At 45.6% G+C, this 25,448-nt stretch overlaps 1 protein-coding gene across 7 annotated transcripts in view; it reads left to right on the forward strand.

The window, feature by feature from the left end:
• The window catches only part of TEAD1 (TEA domain transcription factor 1), a 248,538-nt gene that overhangs the window by 199,639 nt on the left and 23,451 nt on the right, over positions 1-25,448 (forward strand). For all 7 annotated transcript variants that reach the window (XM_006773180.2, XM_015570117.1, XM_015570111.1 and 4 more), the window contains 4 exons: positions 938-984; positions 2,006-2,067; positions 2,968-3,092; positions 16,482-16,655. In XM_006773180.2, coding sequence (XP_006773243.1) covers positions 938-984; positions 2,006-2,067; positions 2,968-3,092; positions 16,482-16,655 — 408 coding nt within the window. The remainder of the gene's footprint in view (positions 1-937; positions 985-2,005; positions 2,068-2,967; positions 3,093-16,481; positions 16,656-25,448) is intronic.

The following is a 25,448-nucleotide window of genomic DNA, read 5'->3' on the forward strand; positions in this document are numbered from 1 at the left end:
CTTTCACTGGGGTCGCCTAAGACCATCCTGCATATCAGATATTTACATTATGATTCATAACAGTAGCAACACTACAGTTATGAAGTAGCAACGAAAGTAATTTTATGGTTGGGTCACAACATGAGGAACTGTATTTAAAGGGCCAGAAGGTTGAGAACCACTGCCCTAAAGGAACAAAGAATTCTGTTAACATTTTCATTTTGCACCTACCAAGGGCTGAGACACTAAATGTTATGGTCCCATTTAATCTTCATTATAATCCTTAATGGCTCTTATTGTTATTGCCATTTTACAGATGAAAAAACTGAGGTTACTTAGAAACAAAACAAGGGCTTGGGAATGTGGTCATAATCACATGGATCATGGTGTCAGCACTCAAACCCAGGGCTCTCTGACTTCTTTTACATAGTGCTGCCTCCAGCAGGGAGTCAGCAGGTACCAAAAGCCCCAGGAAAACTCACAGCAAAGGAGGTGTCTGCACTGCTGTTTGGAGCTCCTGGCTGGCCTCTTGTTTTGAGCTTTGTCCTCGTCCTGGCTGGGCCTTCGGTGCTGTGAGCTGAGGCAGCAGCATGTTACACAGGGAGCATTCAGAATGCAGAGGGAAGAGAAGGCGGGTGGGTGCAGGGGTAGAGCAGTCAGATGAAAATATTTGTGAAGGCCCTGCAGTAGACTCAGATCGCTGCCAGGTGTTGCTGCCTGTCCCTGCCAGAGGAGTTTATCTGGAAGAGGAGCTAAAGGAGCGTTGGGTTGCTAGGCCAAGGACATAGGCGGCAGTTTTCTGCCCAGCAGTGACCACACCTGCATTTAGGGAGGGTCATTGCACCTGGCGGGTGATCTGAACCCACCGTCTTTAGCAGGGGTTGCAATGCACACGCATCCTGAACTGTGCTTTGAAGTGAATTCATAATCCTGAAGCCTCTTGCATTTTGCCTTCCAGTTCTGGCCGGGAATGATACAAACAGGGCAGCCAGGATCCTCGCAAGAGTAAGTCTGAGGAGGGGCCAGTATTGACTATAAGGGCCTAGGCACTGCCCACCCTGGATAGTGTTTTCCTGGGGCCAAACTGCCTCGGAGCTTGGAGGGGCAGGGAAAGGAGATTTAATCTGAGATCACCCACTTCATCCCTCATTGTTACCTGCTGAAGCCAATAGGAAAGAGACTGCTCAGGTCCTGGAGACATGTAAATACCTCACTTGTGCCTTAAGTTTAGTGGTCATGTAGCTCAAAACAGGAAGAGGATTCCAATCCCTTCCTGCCTCTCGAGGACAAAGCCTAGGGCAGTGATGGCGAACCTTTTGAGCTCGGCATGTCAGCATTTTGAAAAACCCTACCTTAACTCTGGTACCGTGTCACATATAGAAATTTTTTGATATTTGCAACCATAGTAAAACAAAGACTACTATTTTTGATGTTTATTTTATATATTTAAATGCCATTTAACAAAGAAAAATCAGCCAAAAAAATGAGTTCATGTGTCACCTCTGATATAGGTTCGCCATCACTGGCCTAGGGTCATCTTGAGAAAGTGCCTGCCCGAGGGAGGGCAGTGGGGTGATTCCATAGCCCATTCTGCCCTGGCTTTCCCTGTGGCATGGCAGCTAATAGAAAATCCCAGTGACGCTTTGAGGGCCAGGGTAGCAGGCTCAGTAGACAAGCTCATATATTCTCGAAAGAACTTGAGCTATTTAGCCTAGAGAAGGCGAGCATTCCCAAGCCATGCCTGGGGCTGGTGACCAGGAACCTCGGTCTCTGGAGGGATGAGATGTCCAGAGGCAGATGTCCAGCTCCTCCCACTGAACTGGTGTGAAGCTGGTGGTGGGTCCCCAGCAGCCTGCTGGCCCCTCAGTCGTCGGGAGTAACCCTCTCAGTCTTGGTGGAGCTCTGACAGGCTGTGCCCCACTTGCAGGCAGGGAACCTAACACTGGGGAGGAGGCCGAGGCCAGTACTGAGGTGTAGCCACTGCGACAGGCGCCATTTCTAACTCTCTCCATCCTTCTGTCCCCAGTGTCAAGCCCTTCGTGCAGCAGGCCTACCCCATCCAGCCAGCGGTCACAGCCCCCATTCCAGGTGAGTCTCCGAGGGCTCCCTCTCACTCTGTTCCACAGCTGCATGTCCCCTCTGACTTGCAGAGCCATGGCTGCCCTCTCTGCACCCACATGCTTAAGGCCGGGGTTCGTCTGGATCTTAAGAGGGTCACAGGGGGTCCCTTTCCAGGTCCGCGATTCCTCTCAGTTACCTCATGAGAGCTCTTGAGATGCATTTTTTTAAGGAAACAGGAAGCCTGGTCACTTTCACTCAGCACCCTGGTCATCCTTGGAAGAGGAAGTTACTGTGGTTCCTTCCCCATCATTAACAGGCCAAATTGGGCAATATAGGTCCTAAAGGCAGATGGGGTTCATTCACCCTTTCCTAGATAAGTAGGTTTCAATTCCTAGTACCCTTTCTTCCAAAGAGAGCTGCCATGGAAGGCCACACTAGAAAACCTATGTCTGCTCCCCCTACACACACGTGCATGTGGAATGAGCGGTAGAGCCGCTCTCCTCTGCAGACCCCAGGCTATGCCCTCTGCTCCAACACCACGGAGCACCCTGAGGGAATATTCCATACTGCCGGTGGCTGCAGGCTTAAGAAAGGAGGCGGAGAAACACAAGAAGTGTCTGGCATGTGCCAACCTCACAGGATATCTTTGAGCATTCATTCCATCTTGCCCTGGCCCCCAGCTCAGCCCCTTTGTCCAGGAGTAAGTGTCCTCAGGCCACAGCCCATAGTGTGACTACAGGGAGCCACACGCTTTATCAGGACACTGCCTCAGGGTCCTTGGCCAGAGTCTCACCCCTACCTCACATGACCCTGGTGTAGCAGGCCTTTCTTCCTGGGTCATCTGTTTGTAGGGCCCTGCCCCCATATTGGCCTGCAGCCCAAGGGGAGGCAAATGGCCAGCATTAAAGGTGACGATTGGTCTTTCAGGGTTTGAGCCTACATCAGCCCCAGCTCCCTCGGTCCCTGCCTGGCAGGGTCGCTCCATTGGCACAACCAAACTTCGCCTGGTGGAATTCTCCGCTTTCCTCGAACCACAGCGAGACCCAGACTCGGTGAGTGTGCTCAGAGAGGTGTGCCACAAATCCAGCATTTGCTATTCATTTCCATTCCCCTTCACCATCCTTTCCCCTGCCCTCCTGCCTGACAGATAACCCGAGTGGATGTGGACCTGAAGGAATAGCCAACCAGCTTTTCAATTAAGTAAAAGGTATTTCCATTGACAACTATGTTGAATTTAGAGCTGAACGTTTGTGGATACGTTGGACCTGACACTCCAGGGAACGCTGGCGCTGAAGGGAAGGGCCTTAATGGGCTCTTGCATTTGGTAAAATTTAACCTTTATTGAGCCTTGCCACATGACTGGTATTAAGCAAAGCTGTTTATATACAATTGCATTTTACCCTCATCAAAACCTTATAAGGGTAGGTACTGTCTGAGAGATGATGAAACAGAAGTTAAGCAATTTCCCTGAAGTCACACTGTTAATAGTTGATGGATTAGAGATTCAAACTTATGTTTTTCAAACTCAAGCCTAAACATTTAGCCAGGATTCTACACTGCCTTTCCAAGAGAGCAGCTATGTTTTCTCACGATAGCAGGTTGTTATCTTCTTAAGGAGAAGTAACAAGATGGTACTTTAGCAATTGGACATAGAATACATTGTAATATCATAAATACCAAGAAAGTTGGCATCTGGCCTCTATTCAATGTCCCCCTGCCCCTCCCCCTTCGAGTGCTGCCATCCCTCCCTGCCAGGTCCATCATTTCCCATACATATGTGCGCCTGCCCCCGGGAAGCCCAAGGCCCTGGTCTCACTCCCACTCCTTGGCTGTGAGGATGAGCACTGCATCTGCATGTGGGCGAGTCCAAGGCAAACACCGGAGAAATTGTGAGTTTGTCTTTGGGAATCTTCACCAACCCCTTCCTGTGCTCCCTATCGCACCCACCTTGCTGATCTCCAGGGCCACTGAAAGCCATGCTTTCCGTGCGTCTGCCGCCTTGCTCTCGTTCTGTTACCAGAAAAAGTGTCACGAGTGATTTCACCATCTGTTGTGCATAATTCAGATACTGAACACTCACGGGTGACCTCTCCTGGGAGGATTTGCACTTGAGCTTGGTGGAAAGCCTCTGGTGACAGGATGGGGGGACGCCCTGGGCAGAGGCTTCCACCAGCCATCACCACAGCAGAGGCTCAGGGGAACGCTGTGCAGCCACTGACATTTCTGTCTATGAGTTGTGAACTCTGGCAGCTGGGAGAAAAATAGAGCCTGCTCCAAAATTAGGGGAAAATGAAGGCGATATAAGTAGGTCATTGGGCCTATTAAGGCAGGTATAGGAAAATAAGGTTATTGAAAACAGGGAAGAGAAAGCCAACTAGATCATTTTTTTTGTAGCTGAGTGGTTTTATAGGAAGGGTGATGGCAATGCCCTTTCCCTGATTGGCCTTTCCCTGATGAATGAAAAGGTTTGGCTTTGTAGCTTCGACTCTAATTCATGACTTTAACGGTCCTGAAACAAACGGAAGGCCCGGTGCAAGTCGACATTCCTGGGCCTCTTGGAAAAGTAATTATATTTTAGGGGACCCAAGATGGGGACTGAGAGAAATTGGAATTCAGTCAACAAATACTTTTTAAACACTACATGCCAGCCCCTGATTTAGGTGTTAGGGATTCAACAGCAAAGGAAACAGCCCTTATTCTAGTGGAGCCTCCTTCCTAGGTAGAGACGACAACAGTAACCACCCCAACAAGTGCACGCACACACCCACACACACACTCACACAGAATGGGAGGTGATGCTAAGTGCTTATGTGGAATGGTGATCCTTCTGCACAGGTGAAAAGTACTTGCTCTTTAGAATAAAAAGATATAATTTCAGAAAATGTCATATGTTAATGCTTTTGGCTTGTTACATTATGGTTTTAAGTTATGTCTATCAGATAACGGCAACCAAAACTGCATCACTATTCTGAAATTATTTTACTAAATGTAACATCAGTCTCACTTGTTAATGTTGCTTCTAACATTCTGTGTTACGAACCCTGATTTTGCAGTGATACACAAATGAGTTTAATGTATATAAGTGAATTCACGGCAGGTTGTGACTAGTATGTATATTTGATTTTAGTGGAGATGTGAGGGTCCGGAAAGAGAGTTCTTATGCTAGAGGAAGCAGGGAACCCTAGGAGAAAAAGGTGATTGAGGAATTGAAATGGGGGAGAATTAACAAAATTATTTACAGCACTTTGATGATGCCTCAGGCACCGGCTTGTCAGATTATATAATATGTACTTTATTTTGCAAACATGAGGTGCTGTTACAGTGAACATGTAATGGCACTTCAGGACCAAGGTCACACTGAAAAACTTGTGGCATGTGAAAGGTTCCAACTATAAGAAAATATAAAGTCACCTAAAATAATTCATCTGGGACATTTAAATGAATGTGGATGTACTCTGCTTAAAACTTTAACATCAAATATTAAGCACGTTAATTTGATAAGGAAGCCAACAAGGTGACAAATAATTAAAGGTCCCCAAACAGATGTAACGCTGTGTTTGGAGATCTCTGTCTCCACGTAGGCATGCACACATTTCTCCCTGCTTCTCCGTAATGGCTTAGGCTCATTGGAATCATGGGGTTATAGATAGTGCTGGCAAAAAGCCAATAAATAAATCAATGCGCTGGGTGCAGTGCTAACTGTTTTTCATTAGTGATTTCTTCTATCCTCATCATAGCCCGGTGAGGTAGATAATTCTGTTCCACTCTGTAGGAGAGGTCTGGAAAGATTGCTGTCTTCAGATAGTCAGTGGCTGTGGCCAGGTCTGAACCTTGCGCTGTACTATTTTCCAGCAGCAGATAAGGCAGGAGCAAGAAAGCCAAAAGGAGAGCCTAGTTTGCCCCAGTCCAAGGTGGCCTCCCTTAGTTACCACTGCTCTGGAAGTTCACTCTTCATCCTAACACATTGTCTTCATTGCCACCACTGAAGACTTCTTCATGACTCTGCCACCCTTAGCATTGGCAGCACTCGTAGTAGTACCAGCAGTAGTACCATCTGTGGACATAGCCAACACTGTGCATTATCTTACTTAATCCTGTGACGTGGCCTTCCCAGTGTTAGGCAGCTAGCCGACATTGGAAATGGGATTCCGATCCAGGCCTGCTGATCCCACATCCTGAGATTGTCACCAAAGAGTGTATGTTCTGTGTGTACCTGTGGCCTGTTTTGTAGGCTATAGCTGGCCAGACTCTATAAACTAAAGGATAATCTGTGGGCTGTGCGCCCCCTGCTGGCTCTGCATCAAGAATAAACCAGATGGCAGCGTTTCCTCAAGTCGGTTGTTTATATTGGTGGAGAACCAGCAAGTCAGTCCCTCTGTTACCTTTGGCTCCACTAGAAGCTAAGAGAAAAACAGCAGAGGGTTAAGAAAGGAAGATCTAAAAAATTAAGACTATATTAGAAGTGGTTAGTAGTGCTTGAAAATACACTTTTTACATGATTTCAGTGTTGCATATCAAAGGACTTCAAATGTTAAGTGTAAGATCCTCCATCACCTGTAATCAGGGCCCAGTTCCTGGAGACTGAGTTAGGCAGCTGCTTATTGAGACTGCTGAAAACCTGATCTCGGTGAGCTGTAAGCTGAATCCTGTGTGTGCATGGGGAGTGGTTTCCCTGATAAAGCCTAGTGGATTCCCTCTACCCCCACCCTGGGGCACAGCAGGTTCCTCCATGCCCCCACAGCTCAGCACATCCTGCCCCACAGCTGGCAAACCCCTACTGGTGCAGACTTCCCAGGCACCAGACCGTATGCTTAATGCTTGTCATGGTCTACATGCCAGAATAAGCAGGACCATGTGCAGGAAGAGAGTGTGTGAGGGTTGAGTTAGGTAGGTGTTACACAGCCAGAGAAGGGAGAATTTTGGGATGGAGAGGGAGGGACAAGGAGATTGTCTCTTTAGATTTTGAAAATGCACTGTCTTGCCAAAGAACAAGAACAGTTCCACGATGTGGTACGGTAACAAACCTGAACAGGGAAGGCACATCAGCTCATAACTAACACCTTGACACATGATAGCAATAACATTAATCACCGCACCTGCTGAGCTGCGTGATACCCACTACGGCCAAGCATTGGACTTGGGGACTGGTCTTATGTCCAGTCTATCAGGGAAGGAATGGAGGCTCTGACGCATTAAGATACATTATCAAGATCCACTCTCAGGAAGTGGCTATGCCAAGGTTTGGCTCCACTCTATTCCTAACCACTTCACTGTGGTTTTGGAGAAATCGAAAAATTCTTCCAACATAGAAACAGCTGCCTTCCAAAGTATGAGCTTCCTACGTGCAGGCTGCATGTTAGCAGGGCCCTTCCCATGGGGCGAGGGTCGGGCTGGCATTTCTCTGAGCTCCTTTTCCAACCTGCAGTGTTGTGAGTCTTCTCGGGGTTTGGGGCAAGCACGAGAGAGGCCAGGAATATCTCCTGTCATGCTCTTGTGACGACACGTTCGTACTGGTTGAATGAGAAAGCTGGTATCGGAATGCTTACCAGTGCTGTGAGATTTAGGGCAAATGACTTCACGGCTCAGCCTGATTTCAGTTGGTACAGCGGGCATACTAGGACCACTTATCATTGCTGCGACAATTACAGTTAGCAACATCCCTGGACCTATTGAGCACTCCACACATGGTTTTTGGAACCTGAATGTCTTTTAGAAATGTAGCAGGAAATTGGGCCAGACAGATGGAGGGATCTGGCTTGGGAAGATCTGCTCACCAGGTGTTTTGGACTCTATTGAAACTCAGATGGGAGCCAGAATATTTTTTAATTAATTTTTTTTTTTAGTAGATAGTAAATTCATGTGGTCAAAAATCTGTAAGCATAAAAAGAATGGAAGGCGTCTTCACTACCTTCTAATTCCTATCCCATCCCAGGTAGGAATCACCTTTGCTAGTTTCTTCTATTTCCACAGATTTTAATACATGGACAGCATAATATGGACATATTCTCACCCTCCTTTATAAAGAGAAGTTGTGATCTGATGTGTTTCAGGAAGATGACAGCTGTAGCAGGTCAGAGAATGGGCTGGGCTAGGAGATGAGTGACAAGCACCAACCCCGGGCACAAGCAGTGACCCAGGGGATAGACATTGTGTCTATAACTCCAAAAGGTGTTAGGGGTTAATTAGCTGTGGAGGAAGAGGATTCTGGAAATGACCGATCTTTTGAGAGTGGGAATGGTAGTATGATTTGAAAAGTCACAGAACAAGGAGGAAGCAGGTTAATCGCCTTTCCTCAAAAGGAACCTGTTGAAGGGGACATTGGAAACAGAGACGTTTAGCAAGTTTAAGTTAACAACAGCCCAACACCGGGCTCATAGATGACAAGGTTGATACTTGAACTTTGTCCTAATCCAGAGGCCAAAGTTTGAAAAATTGGAGAAGGTAGCAGCAATGACCAACATTGAGGGAGGTCTTTCCCACGGATTCATCTCACAGAGAAGGATGCACCCCCTGGGGGAGTGCAGAGGACAAGGCTCATTACCGCTTCACAAGTGGCAGCCAGCACCGGAAGGTGGGCAGGACATTTGGAGGAGGAGGAAAGTAAGGACACTTGACTCAGGTTCCACAGGAGGAGAGAATTGCTCGAGGGTCCCCAGGCTTGGGTGAAGGCAGGTCCTCAGCCAGGAGGCAAGAGGTTTTGCTGGGGTGTCCTGGCCTCTTTACTTCTAAGTGGCTGGAACAGCCTGAAGCATGGAGCCTCCTGGTGTGAGGAGTAAGTCAGCAATCTCCACAGCCCTGAGCGAGCCAGAGGTCTCCCCTTCAGGGGAGCCTGCACTGAAGTTCTGCAAATACAACCTACAGCCCACCTGATTCTTTCCCATATAGGCAGTTGGTCAAACGTGGGCCCGAGCATGATTTAACCTTCCTATCTGTACAGCTTCTTTCAAAGGCCTAAATTCACGGAGAGCTAAAAGTCTTTTGTGAGACCACAGACCCTGACTTTGCTTTGGAAAATGTGACCAGCTAAGGAAACAAGGCATTGAGGAGGCCCGGGGCAGAAAGAAGGGTGAATGGTTTGCATGGGATTCGATTAGAGAAATAAGGAAACAAGATCAAAAGCAAGGTTTAAGTTCCAGATTGCCAGGAGGGTCCTTGCCTGGGTCCTGGACAGGGTGGAGGAGGCCAAGGTTTCTCTGAAGAAGCTTCCAAGCCTGCAGTGGCTGCTGGGGCTGACACTACATCTCATTGTGGGGTTCTGCATTTATGGGAAACAGCTGTTTGGGCAAATCGGTTTCTGGTCCTTTAAAAAAGAAGTTCCTCTACCCCAGTTCATAGCTTGTGTGTGGATCTCATTAATAGTAAACCTGCAAGCCAGTATCTGTGCAGCTCCCTACGGCTCACACAGAACTGTCTTGTTTACTGTTTCATTTGACCTTCACATTGACCCCCCTGGTATCAGCAGGCCAGGTGTCATCCCTGTGGTCAGAGGAGGAAGCCAAGGCCCAGAAAGATTAAGGAACTTGCCTCAGGTCACACAGCTCAAAACCAACAGAGCCAGGATTCTACCCATGTGTGGTTAATGTCTGCATCCCATGCTTAGAATAAATGGTCAGAAAGCACACTTGCCCTGGAGGCTCTGAGAGGAAGGCCACAGCTGGTCTGACGGTTGGCTATGCCCAGTATATGTGCTTTTCCCAGACTTTTCTCATATATTTTACCAAGTGTGGTCTTCCAGTAGGGCATGGAGATGAAGTATCTTTCTGAGGTTGAGGTGATGGCTCCCTTGGGTGCGGTGTGGTTTTGTCACCCTTTCCCGCATGACTGCCCAGCTGTTCTATGGGCTCATCCATGCACCTCTCGCAATAGCAGTGATGGTTTACTTCCAATGTCTGAGCTGCTCTGGGCACTCGCTCTCTTTCTTCATTACCATTTGGGGATGAGGCAATTGAAAGCATCTGGAAATCTGGGTTTTATAGACATTTCACAGAGGCCCCAGCCAGGCTCCATCTGCTTTCCTTGGCAGGTCAGCCCCACGCCCGCTTGCCTTCCTGGTTGCTGTCCCTGCACTCAGCCAGTGGCCCTTACAGCTGCACTTCTGTGGGGAAGACACACCGCTTTCTACGGAAACAGCAGCCCCTCTAGAGAGATGGAGGTGGACGTGGGAAGTGGGGGTGAGGGCCTGCATCCTGGTGTGCGATCTGGGAAGGAAGGGCTTGCTTGCTCCTAGTTTCTTGTTTTCAATGTTTCTTTCTGAGAAGAGCACAGGGAGGGCATGAAGCAGCACCAAGGGCCAGGTAACCAGACAGGGCTGGTGTCTCTGAGCAGTCAGCCCAGGATGGAGCCTGCTTGTGGTGGAGCCCAGGAGAGCCCCTCCTGTCCCCCCAAGGTCTGAGTATGTAGGTCACTCCTTGACTGGCCCTGCAGCCGCTCCATGGGGTCATCACAGGTTGCCCAGGCTGCTCTGGGAGTGTCTGGACAGGGAGTCCTGGCAGGAGCGTGACAGGAAGCAAATAGAGGTGATTTGTCCTTGTTCTGTTCCAACTTGTACATTATCATCCCTTGACATGAGTTATTTGTCTTAGTTTCTTTAAATTCCTAAGTGGATTATAATTTCTCTCTTGGTATTATTTGACAGCAGTCATTTTTCAAGGTTTTACTAACGTTCTTCAAATACTTGGAATTTTTGGGACAAGTTTATGAAAAGACCGCCATCTTCAGGTCAGATAGTGTACTGCAGCGCTGAGGCATGTTCTAAGGAGAAGCCCAGATGCCAAGGAGCAGATTTATGGGGCTTTTCCTTCCTTTTCCACAAAAAGTGAACTGCCTCATCCGAGGTCTTTAGAGTAAAATGGATTGGCAATCCTTTACAAAAAGAGAGAAAAGAAAGAAAGACCCCAGGGGCCCCTGTGGGAGTTGTGTTGTTCTGGTTGTCTGTCCGCAGTGATGGGCGCCCTCCCAGGCTGCCCCAGCCCCACTTGTGAGGACAGATTTTGCCTACTTCAGAGAGTAGGCTCTGATGTGCCTGTGGGAAGCGTAGGGGCCAGATCCCTCCATGTGCACATCACCCCCACCTCGGCCACTCTACATTACAGTAGCTAATGGCAGTGTCCAAACAAGGAATCACCTTAATGTATCTGAAACTTACCTCTCTAATTTCTGCTTTAAAGTTGAGTATTTCACTTCTGTTGCTGTCAGAAGGACAGCCTGACTTTCAGATGATCTCTTCCGAAGTAAAGAAGCATCATGATTATTTGGGGAAATGTAATAACAATAAGTGACGTGCTGGGCACAGCATTATGTATTTTCCATGCGTTGTCTCACTTAATCCTTGTGGCACTCCTTCGAGGTAGTTCCGTTTATTGCCCCTGTATCCGGAGGTGGAAAAGGCAGCAGAGCGGCTGGAGTCGCTGTCCCAGATGACTCAGCTGGACACTGGTGCCAGCACCAGGGGTCAGACCAGATCCCCATCTGACTCCTCAACCTCCCTCAGCAGCAGAGAGAAAGAGAGCCAGGAACCAGGAGAGAAAGTGACCTCTCAGAACAGCTGTGAGGGCGGAGGAAAGCCGTTTGTGAACCCCCCCCCCCCCCCGGGGCAGCTAAATAACCCTTTGCAAGTAACTTTGTTGAGTTTCTAGGATTACATTCACCTTTTCACTACATAAAACTGCTGTGAAAAAGAACTGGAGGGATTACAGCAGTAAAGAGAGGAAATGAGCATTTCCCCAAGTTGAAAGAGAAATCCGTGTGTGAGGGTTGTGTCAGGTGCTGCTAAGCACCTGTCCGGTTGATCCAGGTAGGATTTTGCGGGTGCAACATCGTTCTTTTGGGGGAAGCTTGCAGGCGACAGGGATCCATCTTCTGGCCAGTTGTCCTGAGAGGTTGAGCCTTAGGAAGGCTCTGTGATCTGACTAAGTTCCTTTCGGGTCCAGGGAATTTGTGGTCGGCTAGAATAAACAGCCTGAAGCACGACTCTTAATGTTTTTGTTTCCCTTTATAGTCCTTTCCCTTCCTCAAAAAACTCTAGGTTGTTTCAAGGTAGTTTTTATTTAATTTAATGTAGTTACATATGCTTTATATATAAACCAAATGGAGCCTCACTCGTGGCCTGAGGAAAAGCAGCAGTCCCCTGCCCCAGGTCTTCCCACCTCACAGCCCTACTCCTCAGGGACAGCTGCTTACAGCCCTTTGGCCAGTTCTTCAGATATCATCTCCATATTTCTAAATAACATGCTTATCCTCTATATCTCAGCCCATCAATTTTAGACATTTTCTGTTGACTTTTTACTGTGGAAGACCAGGACTTGGCTCTCTGAATTTAGCATATGACACCCCCGCCACCCCCCCTTCTATCCCTCCCAATGCGGTTAGATCACAAGTTTTGGTTTAATGTTCAGTGCTTATATCACAAAGCTGTGTCAGTTTTGTGCACGGTGTGGTTAATGTGTGATGTGTTAGAACCATTTCTTGATTGTAAACCTTGTTATTTTAGGGTTTGTCATTTCTTCTTTTTTTTTTTATTTGTTCGGTTTTTACATTACATGAATTCATCCTCACCATTTCTAACAGAACTCTCAAATTCTTCTCCAGATGGTCACATAAGCCAGGGAATCTCTCAGGTCCACATCCCCTTGGTGACATCCCTCCGGGACCCCTCCAGCTCCTCATCCACTGGACCGGTCTCTGTCCAGGTCAGCGGCCCAGCTGTTGGCCAGCGAGTTCCTCTTCCTCTCTCCTGGGTCAGGGCCCCATCTCCCTCTATTTTGATTTACTCCATTTCATAGGAATGTATCCTTCTACACCTAACTGAGAATGGTTACAAAGATTAATTTCCTGAAACCTTACAGATCTGAGAGTGTGTTATACTCTCACAGGTGATGGATGACTTGGTTTTCATCAGGCTTTTGCCTTAGAGATGTGAAACTTAACTCACATTTCCAAGGAGAATTCCACACAGGTTCTCTTTGCTAATGAGAATAAAGTCATCCATATTTTTAAAAAGCAGGTAAATGCTGACTTAGGTCATGTGATGTACAAGAGATGTTGACTGTCTTTAACCTCCTCAGCCTTTTCTCTAGGAATCTTTGAGAACCCATGTTTACATGGGCAACACTTGATTGACTATAGAGGCAGTAAGCTAGCTCTGTCTAGTCACTCTGTAGGGTCTGTGAAGAGAGGGACTTTGAAGTATTGGCTCACGGATTCCCTGTGCCTAGCACAGTGCTTAGCGTATATATTACCCCCAATACTTGGGGCTTTGGTTTGTTGCTGTTTTCAAATATTTGTTTTTTGCCTTACAGAATAGAATTACTCTTTTTTTTTGGCTTTGTCCCACCTTTAGTTTTGGGTAACCAGCCCTACTAGAAAGAAAATGGGATTTCTTTGGGAGGGCCGGGGAGAGAGAGGGAAGGATGTGTCTACCCTGGCCTTCTTCCCTTCTAAGGAGAACTGGCAGGATGGGAAGTAGCAGGCAGAGCCTCATCAAATGGTTTGTAGAGTTCTAATTTCATTAAAACTTGAACCCACACCTATCAGATAGATTTTTTTTTTTCTTTTCAGCCTCTGGACTTGGGGGCACAGGGACTCCTGACCTGCCCAGGTTGAGTTAGGGAGAGAGTGAGGCCTGTTTGTCTCACTGCTGTGGTCTCCAGGACACCTTCTTTAGTCCTTGGTATTCTTAGCAACAAAGTCACCTCTTGGCAGGAACAAAGCCACTCAGATGCCAACAGTCAGGGTTTGGTTTCAAGTCACCAGCCTTGGAGAGTCAGTGCCCGATTTCCTTTGGCAAAGACAGCCTGCCCCCTCTCAGTTCCTTTCAGCCACTTGGGCACAAAGGTAATTTCCTCAAAATAGAAACCTTTCAAGACTCTATCTGGTGCATCTGTGAATCATTACGTTTCTCCCGAATTCTAATTTAACATCTTACAATTTTGAAAACATTATTTAGCTTCTTTCATTTTTTTCTCAAATCAACTTTCAAACCAAAAGTAGATCTGCGTTAGAAGGGTCTGGGCATTTTCTTCTGGGAGACCGCGTGGTTGGTATTCACACCAAGATGCATGCGTTGACAGATCCAAGTTTTATTCTTAACTCCAGGACTAATCCTGGATGTGTGACCTCAGACAGGTCCGTTCATCTCTAAGCTTCTATTTCCTTATCTGTAAAGTGACCTTAATAAAATCCATCTAACAATGTCATTGTAAGGCAAGGAGTACAGTACCTGAGACCACATTGCACATCTCCTTTTACCCACTGATGAGACTGGAAGCTCCTTAGCAGTTGTGCTTTATACGTTTCTGTGGGCTTTTACTAGTATTTGCTTGTAACTGAAAAGATGATGTGACCAAGAGCGTTAGAGAAACCCTACGGAAAGATCAGAGGCACTTGGCCCCACCGCATGCCTCACCTCCCTAACACAGCCACGGCTTTGACTTTATGTAAACATTTCTTTCCTTTCCCTTCCCGCACAGGCACACTCTGTTCTTTCCCAGTAGCTTCCAGGTCTCAGTCCCACCAGAGAGTCTCCAGGTAACTGGAAGGAGCATAGGCGGGGCCACGTCTGAGCTTGATAGGTCCCACTTGGTTTTTCATTTTAGTGGATGCCTTTGAGGGATGTTGAAGCCTTGGTTAAGATAGCTCTCTGATGTTGAATGTGAGGGGGGCTTAGCCTTCTCCCAGAAGATGCCCGGACCTGGCCACACTCCCCATATTGCAACACTGTGGACCACTGTCGGGGGTTGGCTCACCCTTTGGCTTTGTGGCCAGAGATCCACGGTGTGGACAGCAGGTCACAGATTTGAACCAGCACTTCCACAGGATATTTTTACAGGGTTGTGGTCAAATGAGTTTGGGAAACTTCGGGTTAAACAAGGTTAAAAAAATGTCTCTTTACTGCGTTGCTTTTAATATGCTAATATTCGCTGTGAATCTCAAAAGGGAGGTTCTATTAAAAAATCGTAATAGCCAGCATTATTGAATGTCTACCCTTTGTTGAATCTAGGAGTTCTAGTGTGCTCTGTATAAGCAGTGTCTCATTTAAATCCGACAGCCACCCTATGGAGTAGATGCCATCACTCTCCCCGTGTTCGACACTGGGGAAGCACTGCCCAGTGTCAGAGCTGATTTGCATACTCTTGGTAGGCTGTCCTAACCAATCCTTTTATTTGGGGCTTCTATGGGATCTGTACTCAGAAAGCCTCTACTTGGAGAAATGCCAGTTTAAACTCAAAAAGTGAGTAGGGACTGCTAGGCGAAGAGCGACACAAGGTTTCTCTTTGAACCCCATTAAGTTCTGAGCTCCCTGGAACCCATGTACCCCCAGATGTCTTTGTGTCCCATTAGGTGGGTCTTATGGCCTATACCGTAGGAAGGATGGGCAGGGAGGGTCTGAAGTAGAGCATCTAGGCCAGAGGTTCTTAAACTTAGGTGCGTATTGGAATTTGCCTACCGAGCATTAAAAGTCACTGATGTCTGGCCATATTCTCAGGGATTCCAAATTACTCTGGGTGGAGCCCAGGCATTGGTGATTTTTAAATGCTCCTTGGTAATTCTGCTGCAACCTGGGTGAGAACCATTGGTTTGGACATTCTCCTCTGTGGTCTAATTTCCATATCTCATACCAAAGCAAGGCAAAGAAAACGTTTCCTTTGTAAGTTAAATGTCTTCTTAGGTGTTTGGTGTTTTTGTTTCTTTTGTTATGAATGACTGGTATTCCTTCGTTACCAACCTCTTGCTAACCTTATGCCATGAATCCTCCCCCCCGACCCTAACGTTGCACTGATAGCCACATATTGACTGGCCCTTATGCAGAAGTTTGAGATTGGTTACTAAGGGGACTGATGAAAAAAGGCTCAGCCCTCTCATTCTTGCTGGAAGAGGTAGGTAGGGACCAGAGCTCAGAAGGCTGCACCCACACTGCTGCTAGGGGAGCTGGAGTGAGAAGTGCATTCTGGGTGATGATGTTAGCTAACTACACACGTACTTTTTATTGGGCTTACACCGTAAATAATGGGCTCCAAAAGGCGTCACTGTCATTTTCATCTGAGTCTTGTGAAACTGGGTAATAGAATTGTTTTTTGGTTTGGTAGTTGGGTAATTTAAGCTGTTGTTTACTTCTGTGTCTACAAAAAGCCTTTCTTAGGCATTGGGAAAATACATACCCTTCTCAATAAAAGACAATGACTGTTTTACTATATTGTATACCTGAAACTAATATATTATTGTATGTCAACTTTAGTTAAAAAAACAAAAAATGATGATTGCTTTTGCCCTAAATTATAATGACTTTTCTAACATCTTCATCTTTTCAAAGGTATGGACTCTCAGCTAATCAAGGCGTAATTCCAGGACTTTCAGACCACTTACTCTCTATCCAGTTCACGATGCATGTGTCCCAGGTTGTTCAAAGGATTTGTAATGGGAATGTCTCTGTTGGTTTCTTGCAGTACAACAAACACCTCTTCGTGCACATTGGGCATGCCAACCATTCTTACAGTGACCCATTGCTCGAATCAGTGGACATTCGTCAGATTTATGACAAATTTCCTGAAAAGAAAGGTGGCTTAAAGGAACTGTTTGGCAAGGGCCCTCAAAATGCCTTCTTCCTCGTCAAATTCTGGGTGAGTAAGACCTCGCAGTGATTTCAGTGGCTTTTGTCTGAATGGTCAAGTCCCATGTGAGTGTGGAGCAGCACAGCTGGCCGTGGATGCACCTGACTGCATGTTCACCTGCACCTGCGGGATTGCCGTGGGTCATGGCTCACACCTGTGTGCCGCCCTCACGCTGGGCTTGTGCCCTGCTGCTTCTGCCACACAGCAAGAGGCGGGCGGCCTCTTTGGGCTTCGGGGCTCACTCATGCAATGACGAGAGGCTTCCCTGATGGGTGGAATCAGGATGGAAAACATGGGCCACTAGACCCTCTTTCTCTTACTTCTTACTCCATTAAGCAAAGCAACCTGTAAATTCCACTGTCGCATAGGACCTGGGGCATGGTTGGGGCTGGGATGAAGATACAGGTGGGCTTCAAGGTCTTAGAAGTGCCTGAGAGAATACAAAATGGCTTTGCCCAGTATGTGCCTCATTTGTGCTTTAAAACATTAAGCGCAGATTCCACCAGCTGCTGGGGCTCCCTGATGCCCCACAGCCTCTGGGAGACATTTTGCTCTTCCTCTTCCACGTCAAGCGGGGGCCAGGGCACTGCTGATGGGTCAGAGACCTGAAAGCAGCATGAGTATAATGTGTGTGTATTGGGGGTCAGGGGGCATAGGAGACCAGATGACCCGCTAGTGCTGAGTGTTTATAAGTCCTCAGTCTTTAGAAAGAGAAAAAGAGAACAGCTTCAAAGGTGTGCGCTCCTTAGCATGGCATCCGCGGCTCTACGTGAGCTGGTTCCAGAGCGTTTCCCTTGCTCTGTCCTGTGCCCAGCCTCCGTGTGCATCTGTTGTACATTTCCCTTCTCCTCCTCCTCCGTGGGGCCAGCTCCCTTTCCCTTTGGGATGGCGGCTCGTTTACTATCGCACCTTCCTCACTTAGGCAGACCATTGATTTTCCTTTTACTCCCACCGCATGTTGTGGGTAATCAGGTCCCATACTGTGTCATAATTATGTGGATGTGTGTCCCACTCCTCGCTGGACCCCCGGCTGCCTCTGGGGGACCTTATTCACAACAGTGGCGACTGCTTATTGAATACCCGCTGTGGGCTGGGGGCCGCGCTAATGCTCTACATGCATCTCATCCAGTCCTCATGGTGTTTAGCGGAATTTGCTTTGTATTCAACAAAGAAGACAAAGACTCAGAGATTATAAAGGACAGGCTACATGCAGGGTGGGGACTTGGTCTTGAAATTGGATAAGTTTTACATTAGTGCCTCTGCTCTGTTCCCTGACTGCTTCACGCCCTATGGATCCTGACCACAGAGTCTACCTGGGAACGACTCTCCATGTCTCCAGTACAAGTGCCCAACACATACACAAAAAGCCCAACAAATGGGGAGACAAGTGGATGAATTAAGGAAAAATTTATGTTTTAAATTCCTTGGAGGGAAGTTTACATATTACATTTAGTTTGTTTAGCTTCTGTTATCCTTGCATGGTAACTAGCTCTCGTTTTTCATGCTCTTGTATTAAATTTGAATTATAGAAATAGCCTTCTACTGATATTAATGTTCTTAGGGTGGGTAATATATGTGGATAACATGGACAAAAAAGGTCATTTCTCCTTTTTAAATTGGTGGCTGCCACTTAGTGATGGTTGGAGGGTCACTTATATGATAACACAGAAGTTTTCTAAGAGTGGCCTGCAGGACCCCACAGAGGGTTCTTCAGTATTCTTTTGGATTGACAAGGTCAAAACTATTTTCATGATGACAAAGGAGACATTATTTGCCTTTTGCACTCTGCTGACATGCACACTCTGGTGGCTTGGAAGCAAGGAGGTATGCACACACGGTTAAAAAAATAAATAAATAAAGAGCCAGTCACACCAAGAATGTTCTTTATGAAGCTTACCCATCTGGAACCTAGAGTACACATTGAAAACGAATGCCGGGAGCCTGCCTGCCACATCAAGGAAAACAGCTGACAATAAGTGCTACAAAGATAAAATTTGAGCTTGCAAGTAAAAATAAGAATTTTGGAAAACTTGTATCTACCTCAGTGAACTTGACAGCTTCCTAGCCCTTAAAAGACTTTTTGATGAGGTCCACAGTCAGATTAACTAATGCAATTTTTTGATATTGTGCAAGACAAACCAGTGGGTTTTAATGTAGCAGAGTGTGTAAGTTTATGGACACAGTTTCAGATTCTGCACTGCAGCTAGCCTTTAAGAAACTATCACCTGTCCAGTTTAGTTGTCGTAAAGAAAAATGACCACAGTTATCTGATGAGCTTATTCAGATAGTCTTTCCTTTTCCAGTTACATATTTATGGAAGGCTGGAGTTTCTTCATGTCCCTCAGCCAAGGCAGCATGTCCTGACAAATGAATGTAGAAGCAAGTATGAGAATCTAGGTATTTCCCATTAATTTACACATTAAATGGATTTGCAAAATATAAAACAACACTCCCTTCTCACTAACTTTGTTTTAACTATAGGTATGCCTAGTTTTTAAAAAAATATATATGTTAACATGCAATGAGCTTATTTTTTTTAAATTAGATAATATTTTTTAAGAATTCAGTTTAAATTTCCAATACAGAAAACATAGATAGATGTAACCTATAGAAACAAGCTCTTTGAGATCCTCAGTAAAATTTAAGAGTGGGAAAGGGGTCCTGAGACCAGAAAGATGAAGAGTTCTTGTTGTGAAGCATATAAAAGAGACTGTTCTATCCAAGTGAATTAAAAGTCATCAGAAATTATAGGATATGATGAAAAGAAACCATTTTCAGTACTTTCAAATTAAACAGTATTGGTTTTTAATAATAAGTTTTTTACAATTAGCATGTTACTTGAATATTAAAGTGGAATGGAAAGTGCTTAGCAAGTATGTTCTTGTTTTTGCTTCCAAACTTTCACCTGTTTCACTCAGGAGGTGATTTTAACAAATGCTTTCAGGGTTGGACCTCTTCAGTCATTCATGAATGCCCAATGAGGTGGTCTAGATTGCAGATGTTTAGAGTGTGCTGGCTAGTATGAGACATGCAAATCTGACATAATTACTCCAAGATTAACAGGAGTGTATTGAATTAAGATTTACAGACTTAAAATTGAGCACTTCTGTGAATATGATAGAAGATATTCCTTCTTAGGATAGTTAACAGTACTTAGCCTTTATAAAGAATTCAGTCACAACTGTTAAAATAAGTGAGGAAAGGCCATATGAATCAGGTTTACAATCTGCTGCAGTTTGAAGTCTCACGGGCTTCCTCTGATGACTGAGAATGAATTATACTTGGACTGTCTACTCTGTCAGTAGGTGCTTCCAGTGAGCATTTTCTGTTTCTTCTAGAGAGAGAGGAAAGGAGAGGAAAAGAGAGAGAGGGAAACATTGATGTGAGAGAGAAACAGCCATCCGTTGCCTCCTGTACACGCCCTGCTTGGTGGGCTGTGACCTGGGATCGAACCCGCAACCTGGGTATATGCCCTGACTTGGAATCGAACCAGTGACCTTTTGGTGCATGGGACTATGCGCCAGCCAAGCCACTCCAGCCAGAGCTAGCCGTCCTTATTTCATTAGGCATTAATAATATGGCTTAGAATATAGATGTATGTGTATGTGTGTAAATAACCAAATCGCTTTCTAAAGTCGTCAAGCAGTGAGTGAGTATTCCAGACATCTTCATCAGCCTTGTGTGGCATAATTTAAAAACAAAACAACTTTTCTATCGTCATCTTCTGTTCTTTGAATTCCTCACCATCTGCAGTTATTTTTTCTTTCTACTCAGTCTTTAATCCTTCATTCTCTATTCCCTCCATTCTAAGACGTACACTTGCTACCATTTCAACAGTCCTAGAAGTGGGGTGCTCTGATAGTCAATATTATAAGCACCTTGCCTGCCCCTCCATAGAAGAGTAAGTGGTAATGTGGTTGTTACTGCCTGCTCTTTGTGCCCCTCACCAATAGAGGGCATCTCACCATCTCCTGTTTCCTTAGTTAAGTTATTTGTCCTATAGTACTATATACTCCTAGTGAAATTTTAGCTTAAATTTGAGTTCCTAATTTTTATGTCTCAGAAAAATTACAGTCCGATGCAGCATTGAAATTGTTGTTATGATTGGGGATGAGTGTGGAAGCAGATTTATAATAAGTGAGGCTAACATTTTGTACTGGCAGAAAACCATCCTTTTCCCCCCCCTTATAAAACAATGATCAGGTGTTGTGTGGGCCCCCAAAAAGGAAGATGTCCACCCACAAATGGTCAGAGCCCAGCTTGGTTTCTGCATTGAGGTTCATGCAGATGGGTTGCCAGTGTGATGGCAGACACTGCAGCTAATTTAAGATAAAATACCAACTGTGTTGGTATTGATCATAGAATTCCCAGAGCTGGAAGAGATGGCTGTGATTTGGTCATGCATCCTGAAAGACAAAAACTCAGCTGCAGCTTCAGCCGACTTGCAAGAGAACTTCCTTTCCAGTCACATGTAGCTTACTTAAGGAAATAAATGAGAAATTACGGATTTAACCAAATAAGAAATTCAGTGGAACTATTGTTTTTGAAGTAATTCTTCTCTCTGTCCGATGCACAAGAGTGTCAAATTTTGAAACATTGGTGCAGAGAGAGCCATATGTTACTAACAAGTTACTTATAACCCTATGGCCAAAAGTTATTCAGAAGAACCATAAGTATGATAAAGGCTTAGTCGCAAATTTGATTGGACTAATAAGGAAATAATATGAAAATGAAATTGGATGTATATCTTGTTACAAAACAAAATCTGTATATATATTTAATACAGTGTTTCTTTTTTCTTTGAAATCATTATTAAAGTATGGGTGTCTTAGAAACCAGGATATATATGTTACCCTGTGATTGATTATGCTATCTTTTTAAAATTCTTGGAATTATGAACATTTACTATAAACAATTACCAATATATTTGTAGTCACTCAACTTAGTTTCTTAATATATTATTTTAGGGGAAGAAAAAGAAAGGCTAGTTTTACTAACCAAAGCAGATATGAGAAGATTTTATAAAACAGAGAAGGGGAAGTGAGCTATTTGGAAAGGGGCAGCCTTTAGAAGATGCTTTTATCTTGGTGGGAATGAAATCACAGTGTTTGGACAAAATGACAAGCACTATAAATTAAAAACCAGGCTTTCTTTACGCAGAAGAAATTGGTGCACAAGTCAACTGGCTGTATGGACGCCCGTCTGGAGTTTCAGCCTGGTCTAACTGGATTCTGCATGACTTAGGTTGAATTGTAGACTTGAGTCTATCATTTGGGACCAACTGTCCCTGTTGCTATTCATGGGAAAGGAAGTTAGCAAAATGGAATAAATCTCTCCCCACGTGTTCTTAACTGCTATCGATAAGGAAAGGGTCTTTCCGTTCCAGTTTCCCATTTCTGTCTATTTCTGTTCCATCTCAAAAGAGTGTTAAGTTCTGAAAATGCGTGAGCGATATTAAGTGATGGAATGATGTATGTGGAAGGAAGGTTAGCTAGAAATACCACCATATTCAGAGGTACCTAGGGCTAATACATAATACATTCCCTTCAGATGGACTGTGATTATATGATTATCTTCACCGAGAGTCTGTTTTTTGAAAAATCATCTCTAGATAGGCAGGTTCTGATATTTCATGTGGAGGGACAGGGGAGCCAGTAAGCTTGCACACCCACCCATTTTGGTTTGATTTCATAAGAAAAATATGTGGAGCTTGGTTAGCACTTTCTGCAGTGACTGCTGTCTATTATTGGCTTCCTTCCTGTGTTCCCAGCCCCACGTTCTAAGCTGCTGTGCAGGCCTCCCCCAGGGAGCAGGGATCCTATGTATAGTATTTATTCAGCAGGGCAATATATGTGGTAGGTTTTCCACAGCTCCCCCCTCCCCTTGGCTGGAACATTATTTTGTTCAACGAGAGAGATGGCTTCACACCGGGTACAATAACTGCCTCTTAGCCAACTCTGATAGGGTGAGCAGATCTAGTAGGTACCTGGTAGTTTGTTAGGTAATCTTCCTCAAAAAATTTACTAAAGCCCTAACCGGTTTGGCTCAGTGGATAGAGCATCAGCCTGGGGACTGAAGGGTCCCAGGTTCGATTCCGGTCAAGGGCATGTACCTTGGTTGCGGGCACATCCACAGTAGGAGGTGTGCAGGAGGCAGCTGATCGATGTTTCTCTCTCATCGATGTTTCTAACTCTCTATCCCTCTCCCTTCCTCTCTGTAAAAAAAATCAATAAAAATATACTTTTAAAAAAATGTACTAAAGAGCAGGGAGGAGACTCACACAAAAGCTGTACTAGGTGATGTCTGGAGTTGTTGGGTCCTTATGAAAACAACTATGGGCATTAGTAATAAATACACATCACTAGTGGACCATTCTGCAAATGTTCAGTAACTCTGACTTTGCTCCTAGAGAGCTGGGCAGACAGACATAACTAAGGGGCAGGCACACAAGCAGATAAAAGACTGCACCATGGTGTAGAAGCCCACATGAAAACAGGGGCACACAGCGAGGAGGGGCCCTGTGCGCCTAAGGACATTTTGGAAGGCCTCACAAAGACATGGCATTGGAACTGAACCTTGAAAGAGTTGGGATAGTGGAAGGGGATGGGAAGGGGTCCTCAGGGGAAGTGGATGTTTGGACAGACTCACCCCTCCTGGGTGTGGCAGAGGACCCTGTGGCCACAGAGCTCACAGAGCCTGGAGAGGTGAGAGCTGGGGGTGGGAACACTGATCCCCAGGCAGTCACTTTATTTGAAAGGATCCTTTCTGAATCCCCTGAAAACACAGCTAGAACTCCTAGGACCACCTGGAAAGTGGGATTAGAAGCTCACTCTACTCCCCCCAATCCTTGAGCCTCAGACTCACCACGGATCCTTTTTTTTTTTCTTTAACCTTGAACTCTTCAGGATTATGCAGAATCTAAATGGGGAGTTCCCTGGGCCTCATGGGAGAATCCATCTGACAGCTGTTCCTCTAATGCTTTCTGTCCTAGGTCATTTGGCTCAGTGATTGCTAACAAAGCTGAGGTCAGGGTTCATCCTTTTTTGTGTGGGGCTATTTCGCTTTGCTCCCTGCCATGGTTACAGGCAGAGATGCTAAGCCTGAGCCCCACCAAGAGCTGCTGCTCCACAGAGGTCCAGGGGAAAGTAGATACACACCCCCGTGCACTTCCCAGCATTTGCCCTGTAGGTGGAGGCCTGGTTAGCCTCTCTTTGTAATTGGACCTCAAGAAAAGCCTGAGGAGGGAAGAGCTGAAGTGACACAGTCAGCATGGCTGCCTATTTCCAGACTTAATTTTGCCAGGAATAAGTGGATTATCTGGACATAATCATAATCCCCACCCCCAGAGATTTTGGTCAATTCTCTAAAATTGGACTTAGCCCCTCGGTGATAAGTGAAATCCCTTCTCCCTTGGGCAGTATATCCTACCCACCCACTCATTTTAATTTATTTTTTGTGTTTCAAAAGCAATACAAGCTTATTGTAAATAGTCCTAGCAGTTCAGAAGACTATAGAAGAAAAAGTGAAACCGCCCCCCCCCCCACCAGCCTGGTTATCCTCCTGTACTTTCATATGCACCTACAAACATTGTAGACTCCATTGGTTTTTCCTTAAATGAGCTGCACTTCATTTTTTTTCTAACTTAAGATATCTTAAGTATAAGATATCTTACAGCAATCAGAATTTGAGGGTAAGTCCCAATTCTTGTTATTCCTTTTAGTAAAGATAACTTGTTAGTAGAGTTGCCAGATTTAGCAAATAAAGATGCAGGCCACCCAGTTAAACTGGAATTTCAGGCAAACAATGTATAATATTTCAGTGTATATATGTCCCATGCAATCTTTGGAACATACAGATACCCCAAAAAGTGATGTTTATCTAAAAATCAGATTGAACGTGGTGGCCTGTAGTTATTTGGCAACTCTGGGCTTAGTTGACTGATTTTGCTGTTGTTTTATGTAAGACTTGCACAGGAACTCCAGACCAGGAAAAGGTCCTGTTTCTGGGTTTGGGAAGGGGGGTCCTGGGCCTGCGTTCCAGGCCTGATGCCTGTGGTGTGTGCAGGGCCAGCTCAGCTGGGCGCCCAGCGCTCATTAAGGCCTCCTTTGGAAAGAGCTGACCTGGGCAGCTGCTTCTCGCTTGGGCTGAGACCTTGGCTCTTTATTCTCAGCTACTGGGTGAAGCCACCAGTGGCAGTGACCTGAAGTGGTGTGGGTGATATTAATTGAATTTTTCCTTAATGAATGCTGGTATTTGTAGGAATTTGCAATGCAAACAGCCAGTCTTTCAAGCGGAGAGTATTGTAATTAGAGCAAGCTTTTAAGATTCTTTGAAGTCCTAAATGTTTATGAAATTCAAATAGGGGTGCCAATCTGCACAATAAAGGGGCTCTTGGTAGTGTTTTTAAAATCTATTTTGTAGATGTAAATATATGCCATAATTAGTAGGAAGTAAGTTGAGGAGTGGGGGCTGAGTTTATTCCTATTATTCTTATTAAAAACAGCTGTGGCAGACCTACAGCTGCCGTCCTTTTGTGCTGGGCAGGGGGTACTAGGGCCCTACCTAAACAGGTTCAAAGACTTGCTTCCCTACGGGCAGCTTCATGGTTCTCCCCAAGAGCAGGTTGCTTTATTGGGGAATTCTCCCACGGCCATCCAACTTCCCCCACCCCAATCTTCTGTTTGCAGATGTGGGCTGGCTTCCGAGGTCTTGGCCAGGGGCAGGGACGTGCGTGAGAGTGGGGCAGGAGGGTTTGGGAGCAGCCAGCTTCCTCAGAGTTGCCCCCTGCTAGATACCCCCACT

The sequence above is a fragment of the Myotis davidii genome, unplaced genomic scaffold (genome assembly GCF_000327345.1).
Source record: "Myotis davidii unplaced genomic scaffold, ASM32734v1 scaffold946, whole genome shotgun sequence".
NCBI classification, from domain to species: Eukaryota; Metazoa; Chordata; class Mammalia; order Chiroptera; family Vespertilionidae; genus Myotis; species Myotis davidii.